Consider the following 18,745-nt stretch of genomic DNA (forward strand, 5'->3'; position numbering starts at 1 on the left):
GTTGTCGAAAAAAAAAAAGAATTCACCCACCTTGCCAATGAGAATGCACATTTTTCTTTTGTCGTCAGAACAAAATTTAACGTTACTGAGCACATCAAAACAAAATGGGAAACAAACAACGACAGAGCTATCATGAAACTGAAATTATAAACTACTTGGATGCGATTAAATAATAGTAGGCCTATTTTAAATTTTTTTTTTAAATTACTCTGTATAAGTCTTCTCAGCCAGTGGAAAACATAAATGTAAAATAATTCTATTTATGATCACTAACTTTGTAATTTATTAACATCACTAGCATTTGTTATAATATTAAAATGTGTTATATTTGCTGATTTTAAGCACCTCAATTTTATCAGAATTATGTGTATTTAATATAAAGTTTTATTTTTTTTGATATAAAGAAAATTTAATTATAAGATTATTTTCAAATTATTATGGCTATAAGCAAAAAAGTGTATTTTTATGTGTGAACAGCGCCCTCAATCTTCATTTTTTCCCTCAAAATACCACATTTCAAAAACTTAGCTGGTTGTAACTTTTTAAAAGATTTGTTGTCAGTGACGTGTAAACTTGCATACCCTCTACCATATACTAAGTAAGTTTCTGAGATAAATGAAAAATATTTGTATAGCTTGATATTTTCCTTGAGGTTATTATATGGTGCACGCTGAAAAATATTTTGATTTTGTGCTAAAAAAATCCATCTTTTTGGTTCAGTACAAACAATCTTGTACAGACATTCTTACACAAACGGCATGTTTTATTGGAAAGATAATCATAATATCTATCCAATAAAATATGAACTTTGTGAATTAGTATCTGCTAGATAGCTTTTATTAAACCAAAAAGATGGAATTTTAGTTCAAAATTAAAATATTTTTTGGTGTGTATCATGTAATAACCTCAACAAAATTATCAAGCTATCGGAATATTTTTCTAATTTTTTTTCAGAAACTGATCTAGTACGTTATAAAAGTGGTATGTAAATTACAGGTTACTGTAAATAATCTTTAAAACAAAGTTATAACCTTTTAAGTTTATGAAACCACATAAAAATGTGGTATTTTTGGGGAAAAATGAAGATTGAGGGCTCTGTTCACACAAGTAAAAATACACTTTTGTCTGTATTTAATTAAGTTTTAGCCATAGTAATTTGAAAATGGTCTTATTTGATAGATAATTAAATTTTCTTTATGTCAAAAAAATAAAACTTTATATTAAATACACATAATTCTGATAAATTTAAAGATGTATTGTCCCTTGAAACACAAAAAATTAAAGTCAAGATATTGTAAATTTGAATTGGCCATATCAAAGTAATATTAAAGTTATTCACTTTAAGTCGAAAATTCGAGCCAACAACATCAAGTTTACGTAATTAACAGGTAAATTAGTTTGATTACATTTAGCCATAGTAATTTGAAAATGGTCTTATTTGATAGATAATAAATTTTCTTTATGTCAAAAAAATAAAACTTTATATTAAATACACATAATTCTGAAGTGCTTAAAATCAGCAAATATAACACATGTTAATACTATAACAAAGGCTGGTGATGTTAATAAATTACAAAGTTAGTGATCATAAATCAAATTCTTTTACATTTCTATAAAATGTTGTTATTATACAACATATAAATGTAAATTTTTCGAACAATTTCACAAAAACAACCCTTTTACGGCCAATAGTTTTTTAGATTATAGAAATGTGTACTACCAGTACAGGTCAAAGGTCAATCAAAATATTTTGGGTCATTTTCTTTAAAAGGTTCTTATTAGACTGAATAGAAACATATACCTTCAGATTAATTTGAGCCCTATTTAAAGTTTCTTCAACTGTTAGTTACGGAGTTATATGATATGTAGGTCAAAGGTTAAAAATGCCAAAAATCATACTTCCAGCCATTTTTGGACAAATATTTCAATTAGAACGAATATTAATATGCATCTTCCAAATAAGTTGACTCTAAAATTATTTCATTTAATCTAAGCGTTGCAAAGATATGACCATTTTGTTTTCAATGGGTCAAAACATTCAAATTGAGGTCAGAGGTCAAAGATGAATTTTAGAAATTTGACAACATGGGTTTTTATAACCAACATTATTCAAATATTCATAAAACACAATGTTTACACTTTCTCCATGATCTGCACACGAAGGCACTATTTTATAAAAATTGTCTTCATTAATGCCCCTTACTATATTTTACGATGGTCCCTAAACATATCTCAATAATAGTCCACAGTCTTAGCTATAATATGTGAATTGTGTTTTTACGACAAAGGGCACAACTCATTGGGCCCATCTCGTCTGCGCCTCTGAATAGGCTCAGTGTACATACATATGGATATCAGACCAATCTTTAAATTTCTACCGTTCAGGGATGGCATTCCGGCAAATAATTCAAGATTTAATTTTTTATATCACTTATTTTCCAATTTATAATTTCTGTTACAGTATTAATGCTATTGTTAAAATAGTAAGATTACGATTACACTACAACAAATGGAAATTGTGGTGGCTACAATCAGATTTGATATACAATCATAATAAACCATTGGGCCTCTTATTTTCCTATGCGTCACATTGCAAGTTTCTTAAAGTTGATTGTGTATAACTAATAACTCTTAGCCCATTCAAACTAATTAAGTTTCCCAATCACATAATATCATTAATCATCAGTTGACAATATTGATATCTAATGTTCAAATGTTACTAAATAAATACCACAGGGATAAATAAAGTCACATCACAACTATGATATTTAATGTTTATAAAAGTTATCACATTCTTTGATCAGCAGTTATTATATATTTTATTTTTTATAATTCTAGAGTACAATGTATAAGTAATAATGTAATAATAATACTTTATTTAATTAAATTAATTATAACTATAAAAATAATTTAAAAATAAAACTATCTTGTGTAGGCCTGTGTGATACAAAGTAGGCCTAGCTAAAATTATATCCCAAAAGCTATATACAAATTATTGTTAAAAATTATAATCAGTACACACAGATACACAAATGTACATCAAACTATTACTGTATAGTGAACCACTACACAACAAAAACATTCACAATCTACTTATTTCTATAGATTATTTAAGATTTATATCTAATTACCGTTAACAATAATAATGAAAAACAATTTAACGCAATTATTATTTGTTTATGGATGATTTCACAAAATTCAGCGAAAGTGTGAATACAATTTGTAATCCGTGAATTAAATTTATTTTACTAGCGATAAATACACTTTAAAGTTTGAATTTTTATTAAATAGATTAGGCCTATTAATGAAAGTTTGGAAATTAACATAAACTGTCTTTATTCCATACTGTACTGTCATGCACATACATTGATAATTCGTTGCCAATTCGTTTGAACGGATCGCTAATTCATTTTAAGGATGTAAAGCATTGGATTGCAAAGTCGTTTACATACTAAGTCGTTGTTCAATTGTTTCTTGTTCTAATCATCTCATAGGCATTACCAATGTCGCTTCCAGGTTATTCTTTCGGTGTTCTACGTTGCAAGAATTGTATAATTCTATCTACACTTGCCGGTTGATATTCATGACTCCATCTGTAAGATAGGGGGAAAGCGGATAAAATAGAAATTATAACTGAGATAGCATTAAAGCAAATGAACTACTGAATAAATGAACTTACTTAACAGCATTGTATTTGGTGATTCCTCTCATGTCTTCTGGTAGTGCCTCCATCTTTGGCCATTTGAAATCAGGAGAAGTAACAGGAACAATGTTACAGTTAGTTTCCATGGCTGTTACTACCTCCTACAACAAATCATAAATGAGATTATGAATGTCTTTTTAAAAAAATGATTTTTTTGTACTGATTGTATCGATGAACACCATCAGCATCAAATTGACACATAGCGTTGGAAGTGCAGGCCCATGTTGTGTAATGTAATTTGAAAGGACGAAACAAAGCACACAGTACAGGATAGCAATAAAAAGCTTGAATAAAACTTTTATAATCAGTAAATGTATTTTCGCATAAGGATTTTTATTTGTTGTGCCAAAAAACCGATTATATGGAAAATCACACAAGACATAACTACAATACATTTAAGCCTCAATATTTGTTCTTTTGTCAAAATTGGCAAAGGATATGCATACCTTGTGAATCCAATCGTTCTGATCATTGTCACCCATACATCTATCCAATGCATTAATTGACAGAACAATGATAAAGTTGCGTGCACTCCGAATACTAGTTAGAAGGTTTGTGTCGAATCTGCCTGCCCCTAAATTTTCTACATCCATGAAAACGGTGAAGCCTTTGTCTTTCATCTTTTCTTTAAGAAGACTACATAAGAGAGAACAATTTATGTAATATAAAACATTGTACAGTATTATAGATATAAAAATGAATACGTCGTTGTTGTTGCAAACAACCAACTTTGTTCATGTCTGTCTACACTATCAAACAAATGTGATGTACCTATATATGGACATGATGATGTCATATCACTACCATATTTGAGCATATCACTACCATATTTGGCCATATCACACTGTTTTTGTCAAATTAGTTTGATAGTTTAGACAGATCTTAAGATTACGACGGATACTCCTTTGATGATCCTTATGATTAAGAAAGTGCAGCAGGTTTATTTATTGTAAAAACGATATGAATTAAGTCATTTCTGTGTACAGAAATTCAGATCATAATTGCAAAATATTAAACATTTAATACCTTGCTAACCCTGATCCATTGGATCGTCTATAGCTGATGAAGACATCAAGAGTCTTTTGTGGGTTTCCATCTTCCATGTCTTGTGGTAAAGGCTGTTCGTCTAGTTTTATTAATAAAACAATATCTATGATGATGGTGTTTTTTTAAATTGCAAAATTAAATTCTCATCCGCCAGAATATCTATAGATTCTTTCAAGTGACAACATGCCACAATAGTATTGGTACGGAGGATTTTTCAAAACAAGAAGTAGTTTTATATAATTATTTGTATCTCTGTTGAAATCTTTCCATAAACCAATTACATTATTATTAACAATGCTAATGGTATCCATAGTAACAAGAAATGTGAATAATGATGTTAAAGGTCACCTGGTCCAGACGAGATGCCTTGCTGTATCGGAACCAAGTCTACCAGTTTGTCTAGAAATATACGAATAAACTATACGTTGATAATCTATCCATAATAAAAGGTAATTAGTTATCCGCACTCGGCGGATAACTACGTGTTGTTACTTATTTGCCTTAGCAAGTATCATAGAAACATTACTAAGAGGAATTATATCCTAATATAATATCATATTAATGTCAGATAACAAATTAAATTACATAAATAACACATTAATTGTTACTACTACCGTTATTATATGACTGTAACAAAATCGTATACTTGAATTTTATAATCCAACCAACCAAAACAATTAAATATATATTATCCCCTGAAAATAACATTTTTGGTTGAATATGCCATTTTAATTTTAATGTCAAATAGTCACATAATATTTATTATTCACTTTGACCAAAAAAAAAAATGGATCGAAAAAAAAAATTACTTTAAAAAATTATAAGTTACAGCCACAAATACAACAATTTTTTCCAGTCAATAGGGGGTTTGGTTGAAATTGAAAATCATTTTTGCTTGTTAAAACTGAAAATGGCACATTCGAATTCAATTAGTTTTATTGGTTTATTTGACTTGATTTGAATATTAATATTACGTCTTCATTATCATTTCATTTTATTTTCAAAGAACCTATTTCTTCAAACACAAGTGTATCATTAATATTATCATGGCAATTAATAATGGTTATTTTTATAATAATGTATTATTTGTATCCTTTTCTTTCAAAATCGTCGATTTGTTTACGTTTCATTATTTGAAGCATATTATTTTGGTGTCTAATAATACATTATGCAATATTATAATATATTTGATTATTAGCAATTATTTATAGTATAATTATAATACATATTGATAAAGTACCGTAAGCATAACCAGACTTGACTACTTACCTCTTCCTTCACATTCACCTAAAAAACAAACCAAAACTGGTGTTAACATGCTTATACCTGCTATTACGAATAGCACTAGTTTTATTAGATAAACAGCCTTAAACAGTAAAACTCTGTCTACACTTATTTCAGATTCATGTTCACACAACAACTATAAAAAAACATTTTGTTAATTGGAAAGTAAAGTAGCAATAAATTTACAATTGCATGAAAGGAAATCGTAATATTGTTAGTTTTATAGTAAACGAGTTTCAACGTTTTTCCGATAGGAAATGTACATACTTTTTCCATGTATTACCAACTTTGCCAACCCATCTAAAATGTAAAAAAAAATATACAAAAGAAAAATTACTGTAGTGTTTTATGTGTAAAGACGTCGAATATTGACTGTATCGCCCCATACGACAATATTTGCCTAGTGTAAAGACGTCGAATATTGACTGCATCGCCCCATACGACAATATTTGCCTAGTGTAGTATCACAAGGTAGTGTGTATAACATGCGGTGCTTCCATAGTGAATTGAAAAAAAGGTCATGAAACACCACAAAAGTATTGAAGATAATCAATGAGTATGTTTTTAAATGCTTGTACGTAAATGTGTTCTTTTATCATGCTTTCTCCATGCTTATTATTAACAGTGTTTAAACTGTAATTGTTCTGTAATCCGAATTCCATGTTATTTATAATGATTTAAATTTGCTAGAATTATGTGGCGAATGGAATGTCTATTTTTTTTTTACCATAATTATTTTTAATGAGGGTAATCCATCCAGCAATTTCTGATCATTAGATACCCTCAGAGGTTCAAGATGCTCTACATAAACAAAGCCTTTTTACAAGTCTTTGGGAGTGGAGTTGTTTTGTCCTTCTGACATATGACGGGACTTGAGCCCAGGGTTGGCATTTATCAATATTTGCTTATATTTTTGCTTAAGGTGAAATATTTAAGAAGTGCTTAAGCAAATAACTTAATCTTATTATCAAACCCGCAGAAAAATTGTTACTTTGCACATGCGCTAAATTAAACTCTAGAGGGCAGCAAATTATGTCTTAAGACGAAAAATGCTTGCTTACGTTTGCGTATTAACTTTTTTCTCTTACCGATGGCGGCGCTATAACATTTTATGTCGGTATTTTCACTCCCAACAAGAGAGGGCGCATTCTGGCTTTTATTACTTAAAATAGAGAAAGAGCAGAACAGTCGGAAATACATACGAAAATCATTCGCTCTAAACTTAAACAAAGAATATATATCACAAGAATGAGTATTCCGCGATTTTCCCTGTAACAGTAATATTGTCCATGTGGTAGGGCGCCGCCATAAGTGTGGATGTATCTGGGATGTATACAACTTTTTGTGACGGTTTCAATAATCAAAGGCTAGACCACCGGTAGTATTTTCATGATAAAAAATGTTATCAACTACATGCCAACATCATGTTAAATACTATTTGGATATTTAATTGTTCGTTTTATGCAATTTATTTAGTAAAAACTGCCGTATAAACAGTTTGCTTTATCAACCGGGCGCTACGATAGCGTGACCGGGCGTGTTGGTGTTTACGCGTTTTCACGAAGGATTGTTTAATAATATTCCTATATTTAACTTGTTTCTGGTAAAACAAATAAATGTTAATAACATTTAACATTTTGTCCTATTAATAACATGTATTTTATACTAATTTATATCATAAAAACAATACTTAATTTACCGGGCGTAGAGTAGTACCCGGCAATGGTAAAGAATAGGCCGTGCTGAGTAACGATTCATTGATTTTTGGTGTTGCTGCGTTAGGCCTTTTTTGTGAACTAACTTAGCATGTTAGTAAATAATTGTCTGTAAAAGTGAATGTACACTAGTTTGTTAATAAATATGTATTATAAAATAGTTTACAATTGCAAAAACTATTATCATAATTCTATTTAATGTGACATGTATAATATCTATTAAATCAAGTCTTATTTAGTATGTATACATCCGCCCTTATGAGGGCGGGCATCACTCACTGGAGCTCTCTGTTACAAATTTCTCATGCAAAAATCGCGGAATACTCATTCTTGTGATATATATTCTTTGACTTAAATCAAATCAACATTTATTTATTTTTATCAATGACAGCGACCCTTGGCAGCCGATACAGTTTTCTAAAAGTTAGTCAATTGGGTAGTAGTAGTACCTATCCCGAAAATATTAGTTTTGCTCGTCCAATTTCTAGGCCATCTTTATGAAGATCGATATCATTATTTTAGCGTCCGTAGTACAGCGGAAAACGCACTAGCGTAGCCTTTCCGAATGTTCAATGTTTCCGGCCTAGCGCGCTCGCGTTGTCAAAAAAGAATGTTTCTGTTGCAGAAATGAGATAAGACGAAATTTTTCATCTTAAGGCAGGGTGTTATTCGTCTTAGATTTAAGACAAAATTAAGCAAATTTTTTTGCTTAGATATATTGATAAATCTGACTTAGGCAAAATCAAGGATTTAAGGCAAAGTTAAGACCATTTTTTGGCTAAGCAAGTTTGATCAATCCGGCACTCTTGGAGTGGTAACCACCAATCCCCAACTCCACTACATTGGCCTATATTAGATTATTCAATGTTTTCTTACTTGTTAGTATGTTTTCTGCTCCTTTATTAAGAAGAGAAGCAAATTTTATGAGCTGATCTCGAGTTTGTAATTCGTTTTTCACTTCTTGTAAGTAGGCTACTAAGTCCCACATATCTTGAATTGTTCTCTTCTGATGACCTAAACGATAAAAGGCTAGTGCCACATCAACATTTCTGATCCCCGTGCTCTTTATTGCCAAATAGAATGGAATTCTATAGGGTTTTAAACCGGTCCCACTTTTTAAATACTGATCGGGAAAATTAGACAGCAATTCCCGGAGCTTTACCAATCTTGTAACTTGAGCTATTTCATCCAACATTTTCAAATGAGTAGGTGAGATAAGAGGTTTGTTATTTTCATCTAAAGTATCTTCTAAATGATTTAAGTAACCATGTGGAGTTGTACTTGAGTCAATCTGATCAAGATAGTCAAACAATAAAAATTTCAGCAGGCTCTGGTATTGCCCATCAAAACATTGTCCGAACTTGTGTACGAACGTTGGATAATCCATTTTGTTAGCGTCAGCCATTTTTCTAAAAGAAAACCAAAATGTATTTAAAATTAAAATGAATGGATACGGATAGTGTTAAGTGATTTTAGGGTAAATCTAGGAAAATCTTTAAAAAAGTATTTTGTCACGGTTGTGTTTGTAAAATCAATATGTAGAAAATCACATAATTTGTAATTTGTTGTATAATACTTTTGTTGTCGTTCATTTATGATGTAGGCTAATTACGACATAGTGAACGGAATCAACACGACTAAGGCTGGACCTGGCCGTTGTGTAAGGTATATGTAAGTGTAGTATTAAATCTTTCAGAAACCCTTGTAGGCCTAGAAGGAACTCATTTTCATCATCTGTCTTTCTTTTATTTATCAAAAATAAAACAGGTAATCAGCCTAACACCTAATCAAGTTCAGTCCATTGAATGATAGGCTACATAATTTTAAGAATACACATAAAACATTTATTTCCCAAGCAGAACGGCCCACTGTGTCGCGGAAGTTTCAAAAGATGTTTAAACTAAATAATGTATTAATTATACCAATTAGGATGGTATTAATATTTGAATAAACGCCAACACCTCCCCAATAAAACATCACTTAAAATAATTATCGCCCCTCAACCCACCCTTCCATATTTATGCACACAATTATATTGCATTATATTAATTTATAACACATTGTAGTAGAATTCATCGGACTGTTATCTACAATTTACCAACCTTTTTAATTTTTTTTTTTTCACTTTTCATATTTTATTTGATAATAAATGTTACTAGATTATTAAAACTAAAAAAATTAAACGTATCCCTAGAATAAGCACCTTTCATATTAACTCATCATCACTGTGAAACATATTAGGTTTAGTTTTATATCAAGCATTTCAATAATGGTAACCGACCGAAAACATCCAGGCCAGAACGCCATTTTAAATCCTTTTACCCGTGTCATTATCATTTCGAGAACCATCGTCTACACTTCCTAGAGCCTATATAACATAATTATGCATGTGGGCTTACGTGTGCCCAGTTGGCCTTACTCTGGATATAAAGGTGTGGCTGATATCTATTTAAACACTACTAAATAATATAAAATGTTACCTTCTTTTCTCTTTCTAAACACAATTATTTCGTTGGTAGTGTTCCAATAAAGGTCAACTGTCTTCTGTACGTCACATTTTACAATAACAATGGTTGAAGCGGAAATAAATAAATCGTTTTGATGCATCAAATAACGATGAATGAATAGAATAAATAAAGAATTATATATGAAATTCGAACTTTAACCCTTGATTGCTCTCTCTAAAAATTGCCATACACACCGGTACACATCGAATGAATAAATATTCCAAATAAGTTGAACATTTAGGCCTACATTCTTGTAATACGGCGTTTTAAGGAAATGCGTAGACCTACGTCGATAATCCATGGCGTTATGGTCATGTCAGACACATCATAGGCCTTTTTAACGGTCGAGGTTTATACATTTTTTTAATGTATTTTTCTGGTATTTTATTTGAAGAATACGTATAATATTACACCAAATAATTATGTTATACAGTACCTACTTTCGATCTTTATTTTCATTTTATTTCATTTAAAAAAAAGTAGGTATCAACAATCACATTGAAAGCATATTTCAGAACTTGTCACTTTTGTGTATCTATTCCTATCTATTGTTCTGTTTTGGTGAAATTCCAAATGTAATTGTTTCTCGCGTAAAAATGTATTTAAGGAGAAATAACTTATTTATCCATGGTGCGACTAAACATTTTTGTTATTACATTTTTTTTACTACATTGCTTATTAACATTATAGAAAAATGTATGGGCGATATTTGAACACCATTTTTAATCACGGGCTTTCTCGATATTAGGAGGAATATCTTACAGTGGATCTCCTCAAATTGTCCGTCCATGAGATGCTACAATTCTTATATTGCAAAAAGTTTGATTCATAATATCGCAATGAGGTTGCCTTAGTACCAAATATATCCCCTATTTCCGCTTGTAGCAACAAAACATGTCTATCATGCTTACTTTTTATTGTTATGAATTATGATCAGAGCTGTGACTAGATCTCAATTTTACTACGTATAATCACAATTTAAAAGGTTCCAATTTTATAGTCGTCAAAAATGCAATAGGCCTACATAACAGAATACTGTTACATAAAACATGTGTATAGACTGAGACTTGTATCATGACTGTTATGGGATAAGATATTTTTTATATAGCAATAAGTACATACATTATAAAATTATATGGGATATTGAAGTGAAATGTACACAGTACAGTATGTATGAATAATATATACAATATTATGAAGATGGATATATGTAGTGAACTCCAGTAAGTGGCGAGTTCAATTGCAATTTAGGTCCTGTACCAATTCCGATAACGCAAATAGGCCTATATCTTTGTTTATAATTATTAATATTTATTTTCAGAAATTCGAATGAATAATCTCAACCAAAACATGAGATGATATAATATTATGTTCGGCTTCCATGGTACAATGGCGGAAGTGTAGGCCTAGGTGGGTATATCAATAGAAGTAGGCCTACTAAAAAGCAAATAATTTTCTTTTGTGCACAGCCTGGTTGTAGCTGTAGGCTAAATCAAACTTTATTATTTCGTTACAAAGCGTACATATTGTTGTAGCTTTACAATCTTTAAGGCTATTTAGGGTAAGCTAAAATAAATTTCAAAATGTTAAGTTTAAAAAACGGTTTAGTAATTACATTGAAGACAGCATTATTTTAACAGATACTACAGTACAACCTAATGCATAAAATTATACTTGATTGTAATGCAAACAGTTTTGGGAAGTTTATACTATTTTTCTAAGCATCTTAATCTTCAATTTATATACATAGTTAAAACAATTTAAATCTGACGATTAGGCCTACATTAAAAACATTGTTGTAAATGTACGATTTACACATTTTCTTATTGAGATTTATTTAAATTAGTAATAGGTAGCCTACAGCCGAAAGTAAGTAGGCCTATTAACCGGTATATACTTCCCATATACATTTCTTAAACAGGCTTATTCCAAACTCGTGTAACTACAGTATAACTTTTAATAGTATAACAAAGTTCACAAAGCTCATACATTTTAACGTACATATATGCCTACTATATCGTACCTACTACCACTTATAGTTACAAACTAAAACAAAACCAAAATATAACTCTGTTGACGTCACTGTCATTCCTAACCCATACTGACCTCGAATCTGTTGATTGTATAACATACTTAGGTCATGTGATTTGTACTGAATAGTGATAATATGATAACAGTATCAAACGCTGTGCATCATAGCTAATACATTATGCAGGACATATTAGCAATGTATTTGAAAATATACCCAATAGACTGAAATAACACATTTAAATACACATTATGTAAGTTTTATTAGTCGTGTGCAATGCGACTCTATAGCTCACTATGTTGGTCGGTTGGTAAACACTCAAATTTACACACGTGGCTGCAGCCATGTATATGGCCTTGTTTCATGTGCGCAAGCAAATTAACAGTGGTTTCATCAAAATAAAGTTTTTAAATAATGACCGTAGACTTGAATCTTACCATGGGAGACACATCGGCAATACTTGCATCCTCCGATTGCGCTTAACTTTCCATCGGTGATTCTTCATCTGAAGTAAAATTAAAACTTATAATTATGAATGCAATTATAAAAATGCATATCATATGAGACTAAAGACAGAGAGAACAGAGATGTTGCATGATCATTTCTGCAACATGAATTAATCTCACGGAATGATGCAGTATCATTACGAATAGAGTTTCGCTATTATAAATCACAATCAAATGTTTAATATCTTCATTATCATTGTTATTATTTTCTTTAATTTGTTATCACATTTCAGAGTATGACCACCATCGTCATTCTAAATAATAATTAATATAATCATAATGACTACTATATTTTGTTATCATCTTCATTGTAGCCTTTCTGATATCCCTTAGTAGTCCGTTTAACTTGTATGAGGACTATTAAACGTTGATTTTACATCGTAGTTATTCTTCTGATTGTAATAATTAAAAAAATGTATACATAATTCTACTTATACGTCTATATGCCATACCTGTGAGGTTTAAGTGCTGCACCAATGCTAAAATATAAAAACAAATAGAAAGTTTATTCTTATAACCTTAGTCCAAATGTCTGTAATGAGTTGCTTTACAAATATGCTTTTATAAGTCTGTTTCCTTATTTCTTATTCTAAATTTTATGAAAATTAGCAAGGAGGGAACATTAGGTTGCCTTAATATTGTTTGTATCTATATGACTAAAATGTAAAAAAAAATCCTATTTTGTTAGTGTTGAGATATCGAATTTGGCAAGAAGTCTATAATAAATCCATAGGCCTATTCAATTGTTTACTATTTATAATCTTACCTGGTTGTACCATAACCAAATCTACCAGTTTATCTAAAATAAAAACGCAATTAGCAGTTAATGGTTTCTCGACATGTTTAATCAAATAATAGATTACGTATTCGCATTTTTAAATCACTGTGGTACGGAACAAACAATGTTGGTCTTCCAACTTTAGCATTCGATGGTGGCATTCCATGTGTATACAGTTAAACTTCAAACAAGTCTAAGGAAAGTTTGAATTCCTAAATTAATGTCTACATGAAGAACATCTACGTTTGTAAATTATGTGCAAAACACGATACTTGGTCTACTGCACCTACCTGTCTTCCGACGAACATTGTCAAAAGTTCTATCTAGATTTTAAAAAACAATACAAAGGTTCATTTAATGAAATTGTGTTTACATTTAACGGTGTCATGTTTGCACATTTGTTATGAGATAATAATATTTTACAGATTTGTATAAAAGGGTGCTGCAATGTTTGCACAAAATTTTGTTATCTCTGCACATTTGAGCAAAATTAGGTGCTAAAATGTAACTTTGTGCTCATTTCAAGGCTCATTGTATAGTTGACAGTTTTTGTGATTTTTTCAATTCGATTATACTTTTATTTCGGATTCACGTCATAGAATATAGGCCTACTCTACATACCTTCATTTGTAGTTACTAAAACACTGAGTGCATCTGGAAAGAAAATAAAACAACAAAACAATTATAATAAATATTTTAACTGCAGTTTAATTGGCTATTTAGTTATGTATGTATTTACATTAAATCAAAAATGTAAAATGCACTAGTGATAACTATTATTTTTAGTATTCAGTTATGCTGTATTAGATTATGAAAGAAGTACAATAGTTTATTACTCTTTGTCATAACATATACCTGTTATTGTTGCTTTTGCTCTTCCGCAAAGGTGATCAGCAAATGTATTCAGTTGTTCTCGAGTGGCTAAATCTTTCTCTTTTTCCAGATACAGCACTATGTCCCAGATATCTTTTATATATGGTATCTTCATATTTTGTCAGGTCATGATAGGCACGTGCATTAAGGAAATCATCAGGTGTTGTGTCCGTCAAAGCTTTATAGAGTGAATGACGATACGGCAGTACACCTCTGCCATTTGCCAGATACCAATCATTTTCTTCGGCGTACTTCTTGAGTAAATTCGTTGCCATTTTACATTCTGTCAGTCTAGCAATGTCCATGAACATCTTTAATTCATCTGGTGCCACAAAACCTTTCCATGCCAATTCGTTGAAAAAATCTAAAGGCCTTACCTTCTCCTTGGTAAGGGTATCGATATTTACAGTGCCAGTTAACAGAAATTTTAACTTTTTCATATTGGTCCCCGTAAAATATTTGCCGAATGCATTTATAAGCTTCATATATTTTGGATCATCGGGATACATGTTAACAACAGACATTCTATAACGAATAATAATAATAATAACAATAAAAAAAACTTCTTTAATTAAACTAGATTAAGAGACATGTGATATCTTCAACAATCGACGAAAACAGTCACCATTATTGTTTATGTATACGTGTTTGATTCTGAAACATAATATTTTTTATTTTTTAGTCTGCATACATTAATATACATGCGTTATCAATATTAAAATGCATTATTCGTTATCTTTATGTGTTGAATAAAATAGACAACGCGCTTTATATTATAAATAAATATTATAAATTGTGACTATTTATAATATTCGATCACAATGGCATATGCAATGATTGTTGATTTTATTTTATTTTGCAACATTAGGTTTTAGCTCGAACCTTCAGTAATTTGCTCAAACGTTTCCGGTCTGTTTAATGTGTGAGATCAGCCATGTTGAGTTTCACAATGCCTTCCATAATGTATTCAACATTTCATTTCTTTATTCTGACATAAAATCATAGGATAAAAACACAATAAAGTACCGAGACGGCAAACTTATTTCCATTGTGGTCCTAAACTAGATGGTACGCTCGTGTTCACAAATGGTTCTCGAATACAGAGTAATTTCAGCGTAACAAAACTGTTTATTTTATGTACGTACCGCAGGCCTATACATTGTCGTTTACAGAAACGAATAAATAGACGATGATTTATGAATCCAAATTTTTGGATTTAAACAAACCCAATTTATGTTTTGTATATAACATTAGGGTTTAGGAATGGGGAACAATTTTTAAATATATTCTTTACCCCTCAGTAACGAAATATGTCTTCATGTTTTATAGGCCTATATAAATACAGTAAAACATTTGCGATTTAATACTTTGTATTTTTACTTTGATTGAAATAGTAAAGTACATGTAACGATACACCACTACGACGTTTATTTTTTTTTTTACAATAGGTACACACAAAATAGGTCTACGGGAAATTTATATCTCTAGACGGACGATAATATTTATAAAGCCTATGTGTTTGGATAGTTTAATCGAACCAGAACTTGTTATACAGAATGTGTCATTATTTATAACACACTGCACTGGATATTCTATTTACACGGGGCGATCATTGGTGTTTATTTATGCTACAATGGGTTTAGTAGCAGCATAGGCTTATTTGCAGCCTATAATTTCGAAAAATATAAACTAAATTATATATACATATAAATTTATTCGATTGAATTGAAGATAGTTGACAATAGGTAAAACTAGAGAATATATTCATTGCCATGAGTGAACTTTGATCGAACCGACTATCAATCTACCTTTCCACAATCGGGTGCGTACCTGGGTATTCCTAGATATCAAATTCAATCTCAAGGTCATCGCTCACGAATTGCATTCTGTCTGATACTGACTACCAGCGAAAATGCACTAGTGATAACTATTATTTAGTATTCAGTTATTCTGTAGGCCTATTAGATTATGAAAGAAGAAGTACAATAGTTCATTACTCTTTTTCAGGTCAAAACATACCTGTTATTGTTGATTTTGCTCTTCCGCAAAGGTAATCAGAAAATGTAGGCCCTATTCAGTTGTTCTCGGGTGGATAAGAGGGTGCGAACACATTTAATTCAATGTGATCTCTATATCTTCTTCAAAATAACGAGGTAGAAAACAACAAAACGTGAGGCTTGCCCAATGGCAATTTAGTCCTATCATAGAGAATATCAATATGGACCTATAGGCCAAATTTCCTTTAAAATTGTGTACATTATTACAATTGGCGGTTTAAAATATAGCCTACAGTAACTACATTTCTTTAATATTACCTTTTTGTGTAGAACAACCACTATTTTCGTTAAGAAGAAGGAGTTCCAATTCGATCGCGGTTCACGGAGTAACAAACCATAAACACTGCTGTCACCTCACGGTAAAATGTAGACTTGCCTCAAGTCTGTAGTTATTTCGAGGCTTTCGATGTTTGTCTGAACCTGAAATCGGGCCTGAAATACAGACTTGTAAGACGCGAATAGAACTTAATCGATTAATCGAGACCGCAAACATCAGAATGATAAGAATGACGTAGGATGGCTATATAGGGCGGGCCGCATGTAAATAATGGATTTCGAATCAACCAATGATTAAACGGATGTCATTTTCGGCTTTCGTACGTAAGCAAATTGACCAATCAACAGCGATGGATTATTTAAACTGTCGAATAATAAAAACAAATATAAAACAAAAATAAGGTAGGCCTACTATTAAGCATAGTAAAATATTATTATTAAATATTTAGATTGATTATGAACAGTGTTTTTAAATGTAACTAAAAATACAGAAAGTTTTATTTTATAGGGAGATCATTCCATATATAGTTTAGGTCCGGCTATTGAAACACAAATTTGATTTCTTGTTAATCTTGTAAAAGGAACATAACATTTGTTGTTCTCAAATTATATTCATTGCTTAAATTACTTTTACATAACATTTCAAACATTATAAAAAGGAAGTTTATTAGTTAATAAATTTAGCCTAAACATATAAAATAGTAACTTCATTTAAGCTGCATATTTAATTGGGGTTTTTTCGGATTTTTTTTTCTATGGAAGTAATTAACTTTATTAAAACTACTTCTTTTTAATCTTCATTTCGTGTATTTAGAGGACAATATATCTTAATATAGGTTTTTACATTATTTACAGCTCACTTTGTCGGTCGGTTGGTTGGTCGGTCGGTCGGTAAACACTAACTGCAGCCATGTATATGGCCTTGTTTTTTGTAAGTTTTAAAATCTTCTACTAGCGTTTTACTGTTAATTGTGTAATCAGTTACAATAGTTTGATGTTGTTGTTTTTTTTTTAATCTTTATTAATTTAGATTGGTATTTAGGGAAGAGTGAAATTGTAATATAATTATTATATAATATTTTTTATGTTAAATAATATGTTAAATATTAAGTGAGGTTGTTTTTTCTTTTTACTTATGTATACTTATAGACTTTTAAATATTGTTTAAATAGTTTAAACAGAAATGTTAACCCGGACACAGGAAGTATGCGAAACAATAAATAGGGGAATATGGGTCATAATACGGGTACTCATAATATAATGACAACAAAAAGAAAAGGAAGTGATTGGTGGGTTTGCTGTTGTTTTTTCATTCTATTTTTTTTATTTTATGCAATTTTATGGTGATTTTAATAATATTCAGTATACGAGCGATTTAGAATTTCTTTTGTGCCTGTTATTAAGTTATATGTGTAATACAAATACTCAATTTTACCATCTCTATTCGTTTTTGAAACACCTAAATGTATTTGTTCTTGGTTGCGCAAGTGGCAGTACAAAACTCTCAATTCCGATTTTTTTCTAGGTATAGGCTATGTCCGTCATTGTGTAAATGAAGAGGTTGAACCAACCACCCAATAAGATATTTAAGCTCTTAAAAAAACAAAAACCAACTGTAGACAATTTTTTAAAATAGTAGGCCTACCTAAAAGCTATAGTTTTTTTTACAATTAATGCATAGCAAACTCGACCGTAATTTGTTGTTAATCTTTTAAACCACCGGGAATGTAACAAAACAGGTCTACTAAATTCAGGTCAAGACAAACTGCCAACTTTAACCTTTTATATTAAAATAAAACAAATAGTGGAAAGTGTTTATGTTGCAGAAAACGAGGCGTATGATAATGATGATTTAATTTTACTTTGGCGTTCCATAGACGTAATTGTAGGAGGAAGGATTGATTATTTTGACGAAAACCGCGCTGAAAATGTTTAACGCATGCGCCCTCTAACTACGTTCAGTTATAACG

The 18,745-nt window shown here is 30.6% G+C and overlaps 1 protein-coding gene across 2 annotated transcripts; it reads right to left on the reverse strand.

Moving 5' to 3' along the window:
• Positions 1 to 1,719: 1,719 nt before the first annotated feature.
• LOC140049579 (NAD(+) hydrolase tir-1-like) lies at positions 1,720 to 10,459 on the reverse strand. Of its 2 annotated transcripts, XM_072094485.1 has the most exons (9): positions 10,230 to 10,459; positions 8,626 to 9,158; positions 6,302 to 6,334; positions 6,020 to 6,037; positions 5,099 to 5,149; positions 4,730 to 4,829; positions 4,150 to 4,339; positions 3,680 to 3,804; positions 1,721 to 3,593 (listed from the first exon to the last, which is right to left on the reverse strand). In XM_072094485.1, exons 2-9 carry the CDS (start codon positions 9,152 to 9,154, stop codon positions 3,518 to 3,520), a joined length of 1,122 nt encoding a protein of 373 aa, XP_071950586.1. In that variant the 5' UTR covers positions 9,155 to 9,158; positions 10,230 to 10,459; the 3' UTR covers positions 1,721 to 3,517. The 2 variants fall into 2 exon arrangements, with proteins under 2 accessions (XP_071950587.1, XP_071950586.1); XM_072094486.1 differs by lacking the exon at positions 6,302 to 6,334 and having other exon boundaries at positions 1,720 to 3,593.
• Between the last annotated feature and the right edge of the window lie 8,286 nt (positions 10,460 to 18,745).

Source organism: Antedon mediterranea, chromosome 5 (assembly GCF_964355755.1).
Source record: "Antedon mediterranea chromosome 5, ecAntMedi1.1, whole genome shotgun sequence".
Classification (NCBI taxonomy): domain Eukaryota; kingdom Metazoa; phylum Echinodermata; class Crinoidea; order Comatulida; family Antedonidae; genus Antedon; species Antedon mediterranea.